Here is a 20,763-nt window from a genome sequence, read left to right on the forward strand (position 1 = left end):
TGTTGTCTGTAAATTGCACAAATTCAATCGGGGACACGTGTTGAATAAATTCAATTAGCTTCACTTGTCTCCTGTCATAAAAAAAAGTAGCGAAACAATTTTAATTAACAGATTTTTCCGGTTTTTCCTCTCCGATTTCGTTACAGATAACGGCGCAACAACAACGTCTGCAACACCTGTGCAACATCTTGACTTAACTGAAACAAACGCCTGAGTGACGCAACCGGAGCGACACCCGTTCGAACATATTTCGTGTAGCACGTTCCGACTTGAGTTGGAATTTTGTGATCTATAACCGTTTTTCTTTTATTTTCCAAATTTAGCATTAAAAAGATTTTTTTTCGGAGATTGTGTTAAAATTAAAAAAAAAGAAGGAAGAAAGTGTTTCAGGAAGGTTTTTCAGGAAAATCAGGAAGAAGGAAAACACACAAACGTCGAGTTTGGACGAACCGTCTCATCAAGTAGATGGTCACAAAAATGAGGCTCCACGTGGAAGTGGCGCTATGCGTCATGATTAACGGTGAGTGTTTGTTTATTTTTACAATTTTATTTTTTATGCGTTCTTATTTCCCTAGTATAAAAACTTGTATTTCTAGCATCTAAAAAATGTCATAAATCTCTAAAATCTCTAAAATCTAAAAAATCCCTAAAATCTCTAAAATCTCTAAAATCTCTAAAATCTCTAAAATCTCTAAAATCTCTAAAATCTCTAAAATCTCTAAAATCTCAGAAATCTCTGAAATCTCTAAAATCTCTAAAATCTCTAAAATCTCTACAATCTCTAAAATCTCTAAAATCTCTAAAATCTCTAAAATCTCTAAAATCTCTAAAATCTCTAAAATCTCTAAAATCTCTAAAATCTCTAAAATCTCTAAAATCTCTAAAATCTCTGAAATCTCTTAAATCTCTAAAATCTCTAAAATCTCTAAAATCTCTAAAATCTCTAAAATCTCTAAAATCTCTAAAATCTCTAAAATCTCTAAAATCTCTAAAATCTCTAAAATCTCTAAAATCTCTAAAATCTCTAAAATCTCTAAAATCTCTAAAATCTCTACAATCTCTAAAATCTCTAAAATCTCTCAAACCTCTCGAATCTCTAAAATCTCTAAAATCTCTAAAATCTTGAAAATCTCTTAAATCTCTAAAATCTTCAAAATCTCTAAAATCTCTAAAATCTCTAAAACCTCTAAAATCTCTAAAATCTCTAAAATCTATAAAATCTCAAAAATCTCTAAAATCACTAAAATCGCTAAAATCTATAAAATATTTGAAATCTCTAAAATCTCTAAAATCTCTAAAATCTCTAAAATCTCTAAAATCTCTAAAATCTATAAAACCTGTTCAATCTCTAAAATCTCTAAAATCTTGAAAATCTCTAAAATCTCCAAAATCTCTAAAATCTCTAAAATCTTTAAAATCTCTAAAATCTCTAAAATCTCTAAAATCTCTAAAATCTCTAAAATCTCTAAAATCTCTAAAATCGCTAAAATCGCTAAAATCTATAAAATATTTAAAATCTCTAAAATCTCTAAAATCTCTAAAATCTCTAAAATCTCTTAAATCTCCAAAATCTCTAAAATCTCTAAAATCTCAAAAAAAACTAAAATTTCTAAGATCTCAAAAAATTCTAAAATCACTTAAATCTCAAATATTTCGAAAATCCAAAAAAAATCAAAATATTTTAATAAATTTCAAAACCTAAAAAAAAGAAACTCAATAACCTCAAAAACCTCAAAAATTACAAAAAATCTAAAAATCTCAAAAACCTTAAAAATCTCACAAACCTAAAAAATCTAAAAAATTTTTAATGAATTTCAAAAACCTTAAAAAAAGACACCCAACAAACTCAAAAATCTCAAAAAATTCAAAATTGTGAAAAATCTCAAAAATCTTAAAAATCTCAAAAATCCCAACAATCTGAAATTCTTGCAAAAATCTCAAAAATTTCAAAAGTCTCAACACTCTCAACAATTTCAACAATCTCAAAATCTCAAAAATCTTAAAAATCTTAAAAATCTCAAAAATCTTTCAAACCCAAATATCACAAAAATCTAAAAAAAAATCAAAAATCTTAAAAATCTCAAATATCTAAAATATCTCAAAAATCTAAAAAATCTAAAAAATCTCAAGAATCTCAAAGATCTCAAAAATTACAAAAATCTATAAAATCTCGACAATCTCGAAAATCTCAAAAATGTAGAAAATTTCAGAAAAAAAATAAAAAAAATCTTAAAAATCTTAAATTTGAAAAATCAAAAAAAAATTTTTAAAAATCTCTATAATCTTAAAAGTCTCAAAAATCGTAACAAATTTGAAAAAATTTCAAAAATCACAAAAATCTTAAAAATCTCAAAAATTTCAAAATTGTAAAAAATCTTAAAAATCTTAAAAATTTAAAAAATCTCAACAATCTCAAGAATTTCAAAAATCTCAAAGACCTCAAAAATTTCAAAAATCTCAACACTCTCAACAATTTCAACAATCTCAAAATCTCAAAAATCTTAAAAATCTTTGAAACCTTAAATATCTCAAAAATCTAAAAAAATTCAAAAATCTCAAAGATCTCAAAAATCTCAAAAATCTATAAAATCTTGACAATCTCAAAAATCTAAAAAATGTAGAAAATTTCAGAAAAAAAATATAAAAAAATCTTAAAAATCTTAAATTTGAAAATCAAAACAATCTGAAATACGAAAAAATCTAAAAAAAAATTAAAAAATCTTAAAAATCTCTATAATCTTCAAAGTCTCAAAAATCTCAACAAGTTTGAAAAAATCTCAAAAATCACAAAAATATTAAACATTTAAAAAAATTCAAAAAAATCAAAATTGTAAAAAAATCTTAAAAATCTTTAAAATCTTAAAAATCTCAAAAATCTCAAAAATCTCAAAAATCTCAAAAATCTCAAAGATCTCAAAAATCTCAAAAATATTAAAAATCTCAACAATCTCAACAATCTCAACTATCTCAAAAATCTAGAAAATCTCAAAAATCTTTCAAAAATCCTTACTAAATATCTTATCAACTTACCATGACAACAACATAATGACCCGGCTGCACTACTCATTCTCTAAACAAACCTCCTCGGAAGCAACTCCCATAACTTAAGGCCGTCCCACCACCACGTGTCCACATGTCCTTTTTCCCTATCGCGAGCACCTTAAGTTGACCTCAACAAATTGGTTTGCAAATGTGGCACGGAAATTAACGATACATAACGGCCAGCAGCAGGCCAAGTTTGTCCCCACGTACCGTGCTTCCTTGGGACAAAACTTTTTCCCCAGGTCGCGCCACGGTGGGTTCGTTTTCAGTTGACATAAATAACCGAAAGGGAAGGGGGAAGAAAAACCGGTTCTTAAGAACCAACAGTCGGTGTGTTGAAAGGCCCAACCCCAAGGTTCCGAGACCGAGCCCATGAGAAATTAGTTTCCACAAAATAAACTGTGGAAAATAAGTCGTCCCGGTCGTCCCGCCAAGCTTTCTTGCTTGGCCAGGAGTTCACCGGGAGGCAAATTATTCCCCGGGGACCGGTAGATGGCAGTTTTCATTAAAGTTTCCACTTTTCCGTCGGCCGAGGACGACTTGCCTTTTTGCTCCCAGAAGGACCCCCCGGTGAGCAGTTGCAAATTGCAGTTTGTCGTCCGTCCCACCACCCGGTCCCAGTCGGCAAACCGCCGCCGCCGTCACCGCGGTGTGTAATGACATTTGCATAACTCTTGGCGTGACAGTTTTCGTTCGACTTTTCTTACATAATTTTCAAGTGGGGGGCTCGGGCCTTGTTGTTGGTGGAAAATGGCGTGCTTGTAATAAGTCAGGCTGCGGTGGGACAAAAAATGAGGGAAAGGGGGCTTGGAAAAAGTGGGACAAAACCGCATCAAGGAATCGACCAGGTGAAGGACGATTTGTGGAAGGTGTCTTGACTGAAAATCTACAAGCTATGGATGTGAGACAAATTTAACCACTTTGTCACATCGTTTAATTTTAAAATTATTCAAATTCCTCCTTGTTCAAGCTAACTTTAATGCTTTGAGCAATTCAACTCAATATCAAGCAGCACTAACTTTAATTTCCCCTTTGTCCAACCTTGCCCTCACCCCCCATGGTGGGACAACCTGACCCATTTCCGAAATGCAGCTAAAATTCATTATCTGTGGCCAAGTCCTGCCCGTTCCCAACTCCCCAGAGGGACACTGTGTAGTCCTTGTCGGAAAAGTGCAACGCTTGCGCTTCTTTCTTCGTTGGACTGCAACGCCGTGGCCGTCCCACCGGAGGGTGAAGTTGACCAGCCCGGACTGCAACCAGGCGAGATAAAAGGAAAACAGCACGCAAACATTTAATCAAGAGCAAATTACTCCCCGAGCTGCTGCACTATACTTCTTCCCGAGAGTTGCAACAGGCGAGGGGAGGGTTGTCCCAGCGGGCCCCAGTTCAGAAGACGTTGTGCATTGTGTATTGTTTTTTCCCTGTGTAAGTTATGCATAACTTGACGGTTTCGATAATTAATCACTTCTGCTGGTGGGGGGCTGCTTCACAGCAGCACAGGTCGTCTCGACCGAGTTTTCATCAGCGACGTTGGAAAACTCGGGGAAAATCAATTTTCAGCATTTCGTAATTCTCGTTTGAGGGGGGGTTGGGAGGCGATACTAAGTTGGAATTACTAATAAGCTGCTTGCTGGAGAAGGAATTGGGAGGAGTTGGGAGAACGGGGTGTATAATTGAAGTTGCTCCTCAAAGAACTCTCATTACAAAACAGACTTGGCGCACGTGGGAGCACTGCGAGTGGGAGCGCAAGTCATGGCGTTGTTAATCGGAAAATTGAGTGGAAATTTCGAAAAGGTTTCGCAGGCAGGGAATGGAGCCCACACACAGTTGTGCAAATGCAAATGAAGAAGGTGGTTGATGTTTGAGGGTTATTAGATGAATGAACTTTTTGCAATTTGAAACAAAAGTTGCGTCATTATATCAATATTTTAAATTATTTTTTTTGTCAAAAATTAGAAAAGGATCCTCAACAACTTCAAAAATGCAGACATGTTATTTAAAAAAAAACAATTAAATTTTTCTGAATCTTAAATATCGAAGAAGGTGAAAAAAATAGTAAAGATAAACATTTTTCAATTTCATGTTTTTGAAACTAAACTGGAACTTTTTTAAAGTGTAACTTTATTCCAAGTTGTATAGCAAAAAATAAATACAAATTGTATTTGCATGAAAAATGACAATAACATTTAATTACAGACTTTTGAAATTATTTGAAACCATCAAAATTGGCAGAAAAAGACTTTTTTTAAATTGTAGTAATTCTCTACCAAAATCAGAAATGGATTTAATTTGTATTTTTTATTTTGCTCAAACTTTGTGGGGCCCTTCCCTTTGACCAAAGAAGCTTTTTTGTGTCATCTCCATACAATTTTGGCTGCTGTCCATACAAAAATGGTCCGTACCTATTCAAACAGCTGTAACTTTTGAGTGAATTTTCTGATCAATTTGGTGTCTTCTGCAAAGTTTTAGATATTGTTAAGGGCTATTGAGAAAAAATAGGTGAATACACGGAAGAAAAATCAAATTTTTTAATCAACTCTTTTTTCACAAAAACTCAATTTCCCAAAATACGTATTTGTTGATTTTTGAGGTTTTTTGATATGTTTAAGGGGACAAAACCCCGCAACTTTTGAGCCATAGAGAAACATGGTCAGAAAATCTGCCGATTTTTGGAAAAAAACGAAACAAATTAAACTTAATTTTTTAATGTAAAATTGAATTTCCAATCGAAAAGTTCTTTCCAGATTTTTTGATAAAGGGCTCTGTTTTCAAGATATAGCCACCAAAAGTTAGATTTAAGCGAAATATTTGCAATTTTTCTATTTTTAAAAATAGTGACCATGAGTAACCATTTCTATTTTTTTTTTTTTTTTGAAAAGTTTACATAATTTGCTATAAAGTTGTCTAAGAGACATTGAAGATTGGACCTCTGGTTGCTGAGATGCAGCGGCTTAAAGAAAAAGAAACAGGAAAATTAAAGTTTTCTAAATCTCACCCAAACAACCTTTGCTATGATTTTCAATGTAAAAACATGAAAAAATTGTGAAATTCCGATCGCTTCGAAAAAAATATTGTGAAAAAATAAATAAATCAAGACTAACATTTTTAAAGCGCTTAATGTTTGGCCACATACGATAGGCATCACAAATTGCAAAAATATCGCATAACCGAAATATCAGAAAATTGCTCAAATATGAACTTCATTTAAGAAAGTAAAATCAGATTTCAATTTAATTAGTACTTTACAGAATTGCGAATAAAGTGCACCGTTTTGGAGTATAATCCACGTAATGTAAGATATTTGTGAAACGATGATTTGCAAAAATTTAACAATAACAAAATGTTTTTGAAGTACTTTTTAAAACTAGAAATGGAGTTAAATTATTTATTGGATCGTGATTACATTTTTTTTTCAATTGGGACGTTTTGGTAAAGTGTCAAACTGCCAAATATGATTTGCCTTAACTGGATCCAAGCAAATTTAACTTAAGAATGTGTAAAAAATATCGCTTTTTGTTAATTTTTAAAAAATGTTTTTAATTTAATTGCTTTTTGAGTGATTACCTGTGATTTAAACAACTAGGTATTTTTTAAGAGTATACAAGCAACTGTCGAATTTATATACAAACATGTATGGACTAACAAATGATGCAGAATGGCTTTTGAGGTCATTATGGAACACTCCTACAAAATTTTGCGCAAATCATAAATTCAAAGAATTAAATTCAACAAAAAGTACTTTTTTATTTGAGTTCTGAAAAGCTAAATTTTTTAACACTTATTAAAAAAATTGAGCAATTCTCTGAGATTTCGGTCATCCGATTTTGTTGTACTTTTTAATTCGGCTGAAACTGTCCATAAAAATGATGAAAGAAAATTCAAAAATCTGCATGTTTTGAAGGAATTATTTGATCGATTTGCTTTTTTCGGGAAAGTAGTAGCTTTTTGAATAAGGGCTACACTGAAAAAAAATGATACACGGTAAAAAAACTTAGTGATTTTTTATTTAACTTTTTGTCACTAAAACCTGATTTGCAAAAAAAATACTATTTTTTATATGTTTTAGGGGACATCAAATGCCAACTTTTCAGAAATTTCCAGGTTGTGCAAAAAAACTTTGACCGAGTTATGAATTTGTTAACCAATACTAAATCGAAATATTGGTCGCATCATATTTCGATGTAAAATCATATTTGCAATCAAAAAGTACTTTAGTGAAATGTTAATAAAGTGCACCGTTTTTAAGTTATGGACATTTCTAAGGTAACTTTTTTGAAAATAGTCGCAGCTATTCATTTTGAAAGAATTGCCCATATTGGACCTCTTTTGAAGAAAGTATTTTTGAAAAGCTGAGAAAATTCACAATATTTTGCTTTTGTAAACTTTGTTGATACGACCACGATTTTTCATAATTTGTCCCGGGAATTTCCAAAATTAAAAAAAAAAACATCTGGACATTTAGATTTGGTTGTGGAAATAGATGAGCAGTTAAATACCTCACAACAGATAAAAATTTTAAATCATTTTAATTTGTATTCGGCATATATCAGCATGATTTGGTGTAATAGGGAAAACTATTGAAATTTTAGTTTACCGATCTGCAAAACGCCCAGCAATTTAAAAAAAATGATTGAGGTATCTAGGTATATTTATGATTTGAAATAAAAAAAAATCAAATTATTTTTCATCAAACTCTGCCATGTGGGAAATCAGAACAAATGAAACAAATATTTGACCATTTTTTGCATGATGTTTTGAATAACTTTGGTTAAAACAGGAACAGAACAAAACGATTTCACAGAACACCGATTTTTAAATTTATTGCTCTAAAATCTTCTTACCTATTCAGACTGTATTCCTGTTTTTTTCCTAGTTGGTGATAGTAACTTAGAGATAATTTGTAAAATATGTTTTTTGCAAAAGTTTTTTGAGAAAGTTGAACTTTTCAATACAAGTGTCAATAAGTATTTCTTTTTCAATTTTAACGGTGAATTTATTTAACACATGGATGTTTGCAAAAATCCATTAAAAATGCGTTTATTTAAATTCAAAAATTATCTAAAATTTTATCTTGACTGGTGTCGTTTTATTTGTTGTCGCCTCTTATTTTTTATAGATATTGTCATGTCATATAAAAAAAAACAATATTTATATTAGTTTATTTATTTTGAATCACCTAGTAGTTCCTTTCAAATCCAAATCACAACAAAGAACAAAAAAAGTTATTTTAATTCCCTTTAAGTAATTTAAAATGTGTCATCCTTGTTTAGATATGATTGAGCTGATTCTATGATTTTTAGCTTGAAAACATAACAAATATAATAAAAACATAGATTTTATGACTGTTTCATAAATTTCCCGGGATCTCGGGAATTCCCGGGATTCCAAGAATATTTTTCACGTTTCCCGGGAAATTCAAAACCCTGGAAATTTGGAAGCCCTAGCTGAGATATTGCCATGCAAAGAAATTAAAACAGGAAAATTTATGTTTTCTAAGTCTCAAACAACCCACCATTTTGTAATGTCGATATCTCAGCAAGTAATGATCCGATTTTCAATGTTAAAATATGAAACATTCGTAAAATTTTCCGATCTTTCCGAAACCAATATTTATTTTTTTTTAAATCAAGACTAACATGTCAAAAGAACGTTATATTGAATGTTTGGCCCTTTTGATTTTGTTGCCACTAAGAATGTTTTTCAAAATCTTGGAGGAATCATGAGTGTAACAAAATTGAGTTTTTGGCGGGCATTCAGGGATTTGTTCCGGTGGGCATACTGAGCTCAAATCCCAAATATGAGCTTGATTGAACGTAACAGGTGGCCACCAATGCGTTTACCAAAAGCATCACTGGCGTGTAGGCCAGATTTTTGCGCATCTTTTGTAATATATAACATTTAAGTTTGGAGCACCCTGGAGCTCGGTACAGGCCTTCAAAGTTTGGCATTTTTGCCTTTCTTACTAAAGAAAGGTATAGGGTTTGCTTTTGGCTCCGACGCCAAATCCAGCTTCGTTCCCAAATCATTTCTCGAGAAATATTCATTCGAAAAATCTGCAAAAAATCATGGACGATCGATTTTCGTCGACAAGTTGTCAAGTTGAGCTTTACATGCAGACGCGAGCAATGCTGGCGCTTATAGAGTTTTGATACTAGATTACCCCCTTTTAGTGCAAGTTGCTTTATCGATTGCTCGTTCTAAAGCCCTATGCTCATTCTTTTGCCTTTCTTTTTTGTTTTGCTCATTCTCTGATCTATCTCTGAGTGAACGAATTTCTGGTGAGCGTCCAAGCTGCCCATGCGCCAGTGACAACGCACATCACGGGTTTGGTTTTCTAGCTTCGGTACGAGCCTTTTTGTGTTTTAGTATTTTGGTTCATCGTATCGGCTCGTCGGCAATAGAGTTATCTACGTGCGCATGTATTGCGTATACGTACACGAAAAAGATTGAGGTAAAATTTTGTACCGGCTAGCAAAACTAATGGTGTGCTAGTGCGTGCGTTTGTCGCAGCCCCCTGGCACCACTGTAAATGTCTAGAACGTTTGACAGTCACCAAAACCTCGAAGAGCCCACGCATTAGTATGTGTGAAGAGCCCACCATAAACAAAGCATCGGATAGAGAATGTGCATAAGTATGTGTGAAGAGCCCACCATCAACAAAGCTTTGGTTGAATTAGTATTGGTGTTTTCTGATTGTTTACATCAAAATAGGGAAATGGCGAACGCGAAAGAGGTTAACCAAAAATAATATTTGGTGTAAATTTATTATAAAATTCACGCGAGTGGCCTTTTTATCTTGGGCAAATTTCCGGGCATATAATGTGTGTATGAGGCCGGAGTCGAAGGAGCTCTTGAATCGGATGGCGGGATGAGCAACCGGAGAAGCAGGAGTAGTTTTAACCAATTTAGAGGAAAAATCTGAATCAACCGGGAAAATCTGGGACTTGGGATCGAAAATTTCTTGGAATCGACTCGGTTGGAACATTCTTTAAAGAGTCCTGGACATGCAGCAAGTGTTACATGAGAAAAAGTACATTTTTAAGAAACGTCTGTGCACTTTGTTTATTTTTCAAAATCTGACAGTAGACACCTTCGTTTTCTTCTTTGTTTTCTTGATGTTCGTCATCGAATATTTTGGTTTCATAAACATGGCGGCAGTGACAGAGGGCTGGTTTGTCGTAGTGAAGTCTCACCGAGCGCTCAGTCGCAGTATGCTTCCCAAACCTAAAAACGCCTAAATGCATACTTCATCATTTTCTGGCTTGCTTATTGAAAGCTCACAATTTTGCCTGACGCCTAAATGTCAATTTAGTTAATTCCAGCAGGCGTTTCAAAGCTTTCAAGAACATTTATGCGGTTTAACGTTACATCGTTTACAACACGGCAAATTCTCGGGTGTGGAAAAACTTCCTGCCAGTCATTATGTAACCACTTTAACGCTCTGAAGCAAGAAGGAATTGTTTTGTTTTCTCGTTAATTCTTGATATTTTGAAAAGTGCAAAAAACACTCAGAGAATACAAACAATTTAGCGATAGGCAGAAAACATTACGAACATCGCAAATTGTGAGCTAATTCTCTGCCTCACAAATAATTTGTTCTGATTTTAAAAATCGAAAATGCTTGTGTGCGAGCACAGCTTACACCCGGCCATGGCAAATGAGGCAAAAACCAGCGCTTTTCAGTTTTATGAAAAAATCATGTTGAGTTTTGAATTGATTCATGAATGGACCATTCTTTATTTTGCTATTTCTTTGAAAAAAAAAAATCAACTGCCGTTATCTTCCTTTTGTAAGAAAGGCTCTATCTCACCCCAGGTGGGATTAAATCGGGTTTTTTTTCGAAAAATCGGCCCCGGCAAAAAAGATATGCGCCCGAGACGCCATTTGATTTTGCCGGGGCCGATTTTTCGAAAAAATGCCAAACTTTGAAGGTCTGTACCGAACTCCAGGGTGCTCCAAACTTCAATGTTATATATTCCAAAAGATGCGCAAGGATCTGGTCTACACGCCAATGATGTTGAAAATAAACGCCTGAGTGGCCAAAATGCCTCAAATAGTGACAGTTTTGAAAAAAAAGTATTTTTACGGGTTAAATCCCATTTAAAATTGAAGGGCGGAGCGCCAGCTCCTGTTACGTCCAATCAAGCTCATATTTGGGATTTGGGCTCAGTATGCCCACCGGAACAAACCCCTGAATGCCCGCCAAAAAGTTATTTTTGTTACATCCTAGTAATAAGGTTCAAAATTCTTCCGAGTAGTCCAGTATCAAATGTTATAATTTGCTTCAAAGTACACGTGGGACAAAAATGTTTTTTTTCTGAACAGTTTAGACATTTTTTTTAAATTATGCATTCGACCTTCTCTCCACAGGACACACACGCTTTGTGATCAACCTTGTGTGTCCTTCTTCTAGGCTCGATTTCCCAAGCACCAGTGCCATCTAATTTGAATTTTTAATCATCTGCTTAAGAATCTATTCACGTCCCGTTGGTGTATCAGGTCGGTGTTTGACCAAAGAAAGCGGCTCCTTTCGGAAAAACCTTGACACCAAGCTTAGAAACTAGAAAAGAAGGTACCTTCCTCTACGTTGCACACGGTGTCTGTGGAGGAAACACACGCTACTTTCATGGCCGTCCGGTCTGCTTTGGGGTGGCTAATGAAGTGGAAGTTTTATTCTTTCCGTTTTTTTTTTTGAAAAAGGAATTTTCAATTTCTACTCCAACGGGTGGTCGTTGCAAAGCTAATTCCACTCACAACCATGTATGAGTTTGTGGTGCAGGGTTGGTGAATTTCGCAAATTGCTGGTTTGCGTGACGAACTGAATTTAAATAAAATTACGCTTCAAGGCGAGGAGGAAAGTTTTCAGTTTGAGTGTGGACTCTATTGTGGATTTTTCTTTCAGGATGGTCTGCTTCGAGGGCAGATTTTGAGTTTTGAGGTGGATTATAAAAGTTTCTAGTTTTAGTTACCCGTGGAGTTTATTACTTAAAATCTGTTTTTCAACTTCTGCAATCTCTCAAATGTCTTGAGTTTCTGGAATTTCAAAAATTCAACAGCTTCAATCCAGAAAAAATGACAAAATGCTCAGCTTATTTTCCCTCTGGACACATTTGCACCAACGCAGTTGCAATTCGCAAAATGCAACGTCTATTTACCCAGAAGGATTCCCCCCTTCGTGTGTGCTTGTGTGATTCTGATAAACATCGCCACTGACTGTGGCGAAATTCCGCAAGGACGACTTCATTCAGATCCTGAGCGCACAATCCCAGGCTAGTTCCTCTAGTAAGTAGCAGCTACTAAGCAAACATCACTCTTCATGAACACACACACACCGATTCGAGAATGGTTTGCATACATGCGTTTTGTTCGTCCAGCTTTGGAGGAAATGCAGCTTTGTTTTTCGTTGACAAGTTGATCTTGGATTAGGGAATGCTTTCGTTGCTGGCAAGGGAAACGAGAGAGCGGATTTTTGTCGGATTTTTGCAACTGTACTGCACAAAAAGAAGGGTTTTTTTGCTGTTGTAGAGTCTTTTTAAAAAGAGATTTTCAAGCAGAGCAACATCGTTGGACATTGGAACTCAACGGACAAAGTTGAAAAATTACAATTTTGTCAATTCGGTCATAAGATGCTCTTTGTACAACTGATTAACAGATCTTCGTGTAGGATTGGGGTGTTTCTGGATGATCCATAATATTCCAACATGTCTGAAAGATATCCATCGTAGAACAGTGAAGCTACCTTAAGCTATTCTAATGGTGAATACACCCATATAGACCCCCGTTAATCATGTAGATATGACTTCTGGGAGTTCTTGAATGACCATGAACATTCCAACATGCTGCAAAATATCCATCGTGGCTCACTGAACTACCTCAAGCTATACCAATAGTTAAACTACCCATAAAGACCCCAGTTGATCAGGTAGATATCCAAGTCATGACTTTCGGGAGTTCTTAGATGACCAAAAGCGATCCAACAAGTCAGAAGTGTATCCATCGTGACTTCACTGAAGCTACCTGAGGCTAAACCTATGGTTATACTACCCATATAGACCCCCATTGATCAGGTAGACATCAAGGCTCTCATGTAACATTTTTAAACCAACTAGCCATCTCCTCCTGGTTTTATTGAGGTTTTATGGTAGCATCTTGATTGCTTATTAGCTTTATTTCGGCAATCACGGCAACCAATAATCGAAAGCTAATAATCAGGTTCTAACAAGGTTTTATGCATCGGACATAAAACTTGGTGACAGTATAAGCCAAATGGCTTTTTATATGGTTTTATGAAAGTTTTAATAAAGTCTTGAAACCCAGATGGCAATGCCATGTCAAACGATTTTATCGCATGCTTCTTTAAAACTAAGGGTGTTGTAGCTGTCAAGTGCCGCAAGGCATGCAAAAAGCTCACTTAAAACCATAAGCTCCTAAAAGAGCATTTAACGCAGCCAAATAGCAATGCTTAAATATGGCGCTTAACGCGTGGTCTGATTGAATGTTATTGACCGCCATTTTGGAAAAAAATAAAAAAATAGCAAATTTGATTAAAATTGGATGAAAACACACATTTACGATTAATTTAAAAAAATGCAAAAAAATGTAATTATTTTTTTATTTAAAACCGCAATTTTCTTCGTTATTGGTTTTATTTCGGCATATTTCAGCATGAGCTAATAAAAGGTTTTAAGAAGGTTATTATTATTACGCCTTGGACATAAAACTTAGTGACCATAAAACCCAAGTAACATTTTTATCCAGGAGTTCTACAAGAGCTCTTCAAGATAGCTACAGCGTAGCAGTTTGGACCGCGGTAGGATTAAACTCTCTTCAAGTACTCTTCCAATCTCCTGAAGAAGTTTTGAAGAGAATTTTATCCTACCGCAGTCCAAACTGCTATGCTGTAGCTATCTTGAAGAGAAGTAGAACTCCTGGAAAAAAATGATACTTGGGAAGCCAAACGGCTTTCAAATAAGGTTCTTCCAAAGATTTAAGAGTGTCTTGAAACCCCGAGTGATGCCAAACGGTTTTATCGCTTGCTTCTTTAAAACCAGCTGTAGTTGTCAAGTGCCATTAGGCATGCAAACTGCTTACTTAAAACCATAAGCTCCTAAAAAAGCATTTATCGCGGCCAAATAGCAGTGCACAAATACAGTCATGCCTCGATTTAGCACCGCATTTGGGGGATGCAAAACCGAGGCATGCATAACTGAAGCACAGAGCTTATGGGATTTTGGAGACATTGGCTGTAATCGGATGAAAAGTCATGCAAGCGTCAAACAATTATAGTGCTATCCGTTGTAATTGTAGTTACATGAAAATTTTCACAAAAATACGTATTTTCCTGTATTTTGAAAATGCAATTTCAAATATTTCCGCAAAAATATTCAAAATTTAAGTTTTTTTGCAATATTGGTATCAAATGATTGGGATTTTTTCATACATTTGGAATGTAATAAGAAGATTTTTTGAAAATGTTCAAAAAATTTACAAAACTACATATTATAAAAAAAAATACTCTAAGTTTCAGTTTTTTACAATATGGATATCAAATGAACAGATTTTTTTCATACATTACGAATGTTATAAAAACCTTTTTTGAAAATACTTAAAATTTTCACAAAACTACGTGTTTTCGAAAAAAAAACACTCAGTTGGGTAACAAATAATCGGATTTTTTGCAAACATTTCGAACGTAATTGAATTTGAATCTTTGAAATTTTGAGTATTTTTTCAGAAAACACGTAGTTTTGTGAAAATTTTGAGTGTTTTCAAAAAAAAAAGTAAAAGCTTTCGAAACTTTTTGAAATTTCTCGATCATTTGATAGCCATATTGTATAAAACTGATTTTTTCAGAATTTTTTTAGTATTTAAATAAAAGTGTTGCAACTTTAGAAATGTATGAAAAAATCCTTATCGTTTGATAACCATAATGTAAAAAACTGAAATTTTGAGTGTTTTTTTTTTGAAAATATGAAGTTAAGTAAAAAATTTGCGCATTAAATTTTTTTAATACAATATTAAAAATGTATGAAAAATTCCCAATCATTTAAAATCCATTCTAAAAAAAACTGAAAATTTGAGTATTTTTTCGAAAATACTTAGTTTTGTTATTTTTATGTTTTAACAAAAAAAAAACATTGTTATTACATTCGAAATGTATTAAAAAATGTAATCATTTAATACCCACTTTGTAAATTTAAAAAAAAAACGTAGTTTTGTGAAAAAAATTGTATTTTTTAAAAAGTTTGTAATAACCTTCGAAATGTTTGACAAATTCCCGATCGTTTGATACCCAGTGCGCAGTGGCAGTGCGTGGCCGAATGGTTACGCTGTCCGCTTTGTAAGTGGATGATTCTGGGTTCGATTCCCGTCTGCTGCAACCTTCCATCGGATGAGGAAGTAAAATGTCGGTCCCGGCCTTGGTTGTTAGGCCATTAAGTCATTCCAGGTGTAGGAGTCGTCTCCATGCCATAAGTACAAACAACACACCAAACCAAGCCTACTCCGGTGGAATCGCTGGCGGCGGTTGGACTCGCAATCCAAAGGTCGTCAGTTCAAACACTGGGGTGGAAGGTTCCTTGGAGTAAAAGAGGTTTGGGTGCTCTCCCCATTCAAGCCTTCGGACTCCTAGGTTCGAGCAGAAACTTGCAATAGAGACCACAAAAGACCCGGGAGTCGTTAATGTGGATGGTTTGATTTTTTTGATACCCATATTGTAAAAAACCAAAATTTTGAGTATTTTTTTTTCAAAAATGCGTAGTTTTGTGAAAATTGTTAGTATTTAAAAAAATATTGCATTCGAAATGTTCAAAAAATCCCGATCATTTGATACGCATATTGTAACTGCAATAATTTTGAGTATTTTTTCGAGACAAATTGCATTTAAAGAAAAACAGGACAAATACGTATTTTTGTGAAAATTTTCATGTAATTGAGCAATTCTCTGAGATATACGTAATTCGATTTTTTTTGTATTTTTTAATCTGGCAACGTTTTAAGACGTATGAAGTGTAATTTTTCCATAACACCTGAATAAGGTTTAAAAAAATATTTTATTAAGGCTTTAAGGAGTTAGTTAAAGCTCATCTTTTTAAGTTCCTATGAAGCTTTTATAAATAGATCGTAACAACTTTTTGCGTAAGCCCTTTTAAGAGGGGTTTGACAGGGTTCTGGTATTCTTGTTACGATTAAGGTGAAGCCGTTGATCATTTTCAAAAAAATATAAAAAAATGTGTGTGTTTAACGAATTTCAGCACCAAAAGGAATCAACATGTGCCGGTTGTTGCCTTCTTGAAGCCACTGAAGGAATTTTTGATCTTAATCAATTGTGCTTCAAAATTTATATACTTTTGTGGCACAGTCATTGACGTCCTAGTTGGCAATCATTGATTAATAACGATTTTCATAACTTTACAAGGAATGGGATAATCGTTACGAAAAGGAATCAGCATGTGTAGGACACTATTCTAAACAACTTGTTGAAGGAATTTTGTCAAAATATTGAAAGCGACTTTGAAGGAAAAATCATGACAATAATGGAAGTCTTCACGTTAAGTGGTTTTGGCTGATAGGTTTTAAAGCTACGATAAAGCTTAAAATGTTACTTGGGGCTATAACTTCAGGGAGTTCTTAGTTCCCCAAAACAAGGTAAAGTGTCAGCAAAATATTCTTGCTCGCCACTAAAGCTACCTAAAAATGGCTCGAGTTCTTCAGCCATTCAAACCAACCGTCAAACCCTCAGTTCAACAAACTCCACAATCTCTGCCAACCCTGTCCCTAATCAAACCAATAACGATTCATAAGTGACGCAAGCTGGCACCTGTCCTTAATCCTGACCACCACCACAACCATGGTGCTTCGCCGTCGTTGTTCTAGCCGTCGTCGTCGTCGTAGAACTGGGATATTATTGGAAATTGGTTAACACAAACGATTGCCAGGACCGCAACACAGAACGGCGGACAACACATCTGGTGCCGTCTGTCGGGGAACAAGCTTTTAAGGTGAGAATGTTGTGCATTACAACAGGACAGAGCGTTGGCGTTGAGTTGGGTTTAGGAGAGGGTAGGGGTGCAGTAGGTGTCGTCTAGCCTGTACCCATTATCGTTATTATCAACATCCTTTGGTTCGTGTAGTTCGGAGCGCTATGCTTGAGTGGTGGAGCGCACGTGGGTTAACCCTCGATTGACGCTTTTGATGGTTGTTTGTAGCAAATATGTGACCATGAAGATGACCGTTAGAAACGTCGAGGTCTAAAAAATTGAAGAGTTAAGAAACGTAACCTCAATTCAGTTCCAGTGAAGTACCAAGGGTTACTAGATCTCAACTGCCAAATGTTGTCGAACTTGTTCGAGGGGAGCACATTGCACACTGTGTGAGTGTGTGCGTGTGCGATTGTGGTCATTAATTTGCCCACACAGAGAGCATTCCAGGCATGTCCTATTATCATGGCGTCATGTTCGAGGTAAATTTATTGGAATTTGATACGGCTGAGCTGTGTCTTCTCGGGAACCGACAAACCGCCTGCACAATCCCCTGCTGTTTGCAGTGTTGTTTTCGGAGATAATTGTTTGAATGGATCAAATCGACCCCGGACTCTCTCTCTAAGGATGATGCCTTCAGCATGAACACCTCCTTGCTCGGCTTGTAAGCTTTTCTAAGCTTGACAAGCAAACAAGCACCGGCGATAATGGAAACTACACAAAACCACGTGGCCATTGACACCTTCTTCGGTTGTTGACCACCGTGCTCGTTTGCACTCCAAGGATAAGAGGATTAAGGTGACAACCATGCTGTCAACTTTGAAAAATAAATCACTCAAAATGACACCAATTTCATGCCACCTCAAATTTAAATGTCCCTTTTCCATTACCACAATATGACAAATTCATGTTCTAAACATTCCTCCAAACGACCTTCTCTTCAACTCCCTCAAGTCACATATCCCCCCTCGAAAAAAATAAAACATAAAAATAAAATCCTCCATGTAAATAAACCTATCCCTTAGCCTCAATTAGCCAAATGCAACCGCCCCAACGTCACCGTCATCGTCGTCGTTTTGGTCAGAGTGCTTTTTTATTAGCCACTCTAAAATGTTTATCCTCGACGCCACGTGGAAAAACCTTGTGACGATGTCACCGAAAAACCCGTGTTTGCAAGCAGCAGTCCTCGAACGGAATTGTCGTCCCATTTCGGGTTAAAATCCTTTTATGGTGCTCGCTTCCCCTCAGTGCAGTATTCTTTTCTTTTATTTTTATTTGCAAATTTAAAAAAAGGTGGAGTGATACTTGGGATCTCTTTGACAGGTGGCATTACCTTTTAGCAGGGAATTAGCACCGTTAAGGGGATGAGTTGGAAAGGGATCAATTCATCTTGAAGTATTGCTTGATTTGAGATGAAATATTTGTAAAATTATTTAAATGTTTTTTTTTTTCTTTTTCTTGTTATCCATGTTTAAAAGTTAGTAGTTCTCTACGAAATCGGTCTTTTTTCTTTAATTTTAATTTTTGTATTTTTTAATACCACTGAAACTTTTTTGGTGCCTTCGGTATGCCCAAAGAAGCCATTTTGCATCATTAGTTTGTCCATATAATTTTCCATACAAATTTTGCAGCTGTCCATGCAAAAATAATACATGAAAATTCAAAAATCTGTATCATTGAAAGAATGTTTTGATCGATTTGATGTCTTCGGCAAAGTTGTAGGTATGGATAAGGATTACCCTGAAAAAATGATACACGGTAAATTTTTTGATGATTTTAAATTTTACTTTTGGTCGCTAAAACTTGATTTGCAAAAGAAAAACACCTTTTTTTATAAAAAAAAATGATATGTCACATGCCAACTTTTCAGAAATTTACAGAATGTGCAAAAAAACTTTTTTTTTTTCGCAAAAAAACTTTGACCGAGTTATTTTTGAATCAATACTGATTTGAAAAAAAAACTAAATATTGGTCGCAACAAATTCATTTTTCAGCTTCATTTTTCTACGAAAAATTGAATTTGCAATCATAAAGTACTCCGGTGAAATTTTGATAAAGTGCACCGTTTTGAAGTTATAGACATTTTTAAGGTAACTATTTTTGAAAAAAGTCGCAGTTATTCTTTATTTTTATATTAGTGCACATGTTTGCCCACTTTTGAAAAACATATTTTGAAAAGCTATGAAAATTCTCCATATTTTGCTTTTTTGAACTATGTTGATACAACTTTAAGTTGCTGAGATATTGCCATGCAAAGATTAAAAATAACATGAAAACTTACGTATTCTATGTCTCACCTAAAAAAACCCACCATTTTATAATGTCGATATCTCAGCAACTAATGGTCTGATTTTCAATGTTAAAATTTGAAACGTTCGGGAAATGTTCCGATCTTTTCGAAAACAATATTTTCAGTTTCGAAATGTTACTCTCGATTAAAAAATGAAAATATTGTTTTCGGAAAGATCGATAAATTCATAATTGTTCAAAATCAGACCATTAGTAGCTGAAATATCAACATTAAAAATGGTGGGTTGTTTGGACGAGATTTTGGAAACATAATTTTTTTCTTTTCATAAACCTTTGCATGGCAATATCTCAGCAACTAAGGGTCGTATTAACAAAGTTCAAAACACCAAAATAATTTTCTCAGATTTTCAAAAAAAATTCCAATAGTGGGCAAACATGGGGATTTATTTAAAAATAGAAAAACTTGGACAATTTTCAAAAAAAAAAATACATTAAAAAAAGTTTTAACAATATTTACGTAAAAAAGATTTTTTTAAGGAACTTGATTAAAATTGATTTTTGAAATAAATTAGTTGGCAATCAAAAATCATTTTATTTTTTAGAGCAACTTTTCAGTGATAAAGTTTTATTTAAAAAAAATGGTTTAAAAACCATTAATCATACTTTAAATAAAGAATGCTGCAATTTTTTTAGCAATTAAAAAATATATAAATGGGTCAAACAATTGATTAGCAACAAACAATATATTTTTTTATAAACTTCGAAATTCGAAGAATAACCAATTGAAAACTATTTAATATGTTTTTCTGTGTGTTTTTATTTTTATTTATCAAATAGTTTTAAAATAATTTGTAAAATATTGGAGTAAAGGTTGGCAAATAATGTTTTTTTTTTTTTTGCAAAGAAGATTTGAATCCAACTTTCGCTTGAATAAATTTTATAATGCCTTTTTTTCATATTTTGTGTATATCAGGGTATTCAATTTCAATCAACAAAAACAATTATAATACAATATTATACAGAATACATTACAAAATAAAAACCTTTTTGAAAGTTATATTTGTATTTCTTTCTCAAAATCAAAATATGTGAATCATATTTGCAACACCAGATTACTAATTTGTTTACTAAAAAGGACCGAATTAAAATTATATCATGAGAACAAATTGTTTACTTTTTCAACTATTATCAAGCATTACATCCGGCCCGCCACTGCTTCAGAAAAATCAAATCTGGTCAAAAGATTGGGCACCTCTGCTCTAGAGCTAATAGTTGGCATTTTTATATCCACATATCTAAATATAAAAAATAAAGAGGTGAAGTTTGGTGAAGTTGAGTTTTTGTGATGAAAAGTTAAGTTTAAAAATAATTGTTTTTCAACTGTACATGTTGTTCGAATGGTCCCAATCATAACTAGGCTTACCCTAGTAACATTTTTAAACTTATAGGTTTTATCATGGTTCTGAAAACCCTCATACGGCCTAAATAGGCT

The 20,763-nt window shown here is 34.1% G+C and overlaps 1 protein-coding gene across 2 annotated transcripts in view; it reads left to right on the top strand.

Moving 5' to 3' along the window:
• The first annotated feature begins 376 nt into the window (after positions 1-376).
• Positions 377-20,763, top strand: part of LOC6053881 — a 54,550-nt gene continuing 34,163 nt past the window's right edge. For both annotated transcript variants that reach the window (XM_038256192.1, XM_038256193.1), the window contains exon 1: positions 377-520. In XM_038256192.1, coding sequence (XP_038112120.1) covers positions 466-520 — 55 coding nt within the window. In that variant the 5' untranslated portion in view covers positions 377-465. The remainder of the gene's footprint in view (positions 521-20,763) is intronic.

Source organism: Culex quinquefasciatus, chromosome 2 (genome assembly GCF_015732765.1).
Source record: "Culex quinquefasciatus strain JHB chromosome 2, VPISU_Cqui_1.0_pri_paternal, whole genome shotgun sequence".
Classification (NCBI taxonomy): domain Eukaryota; kingdom Metazoa; phylum Arthropoda; class Insecta; order Diptera; family Culicidae; genus Culex; species Culex quinquefasciatus.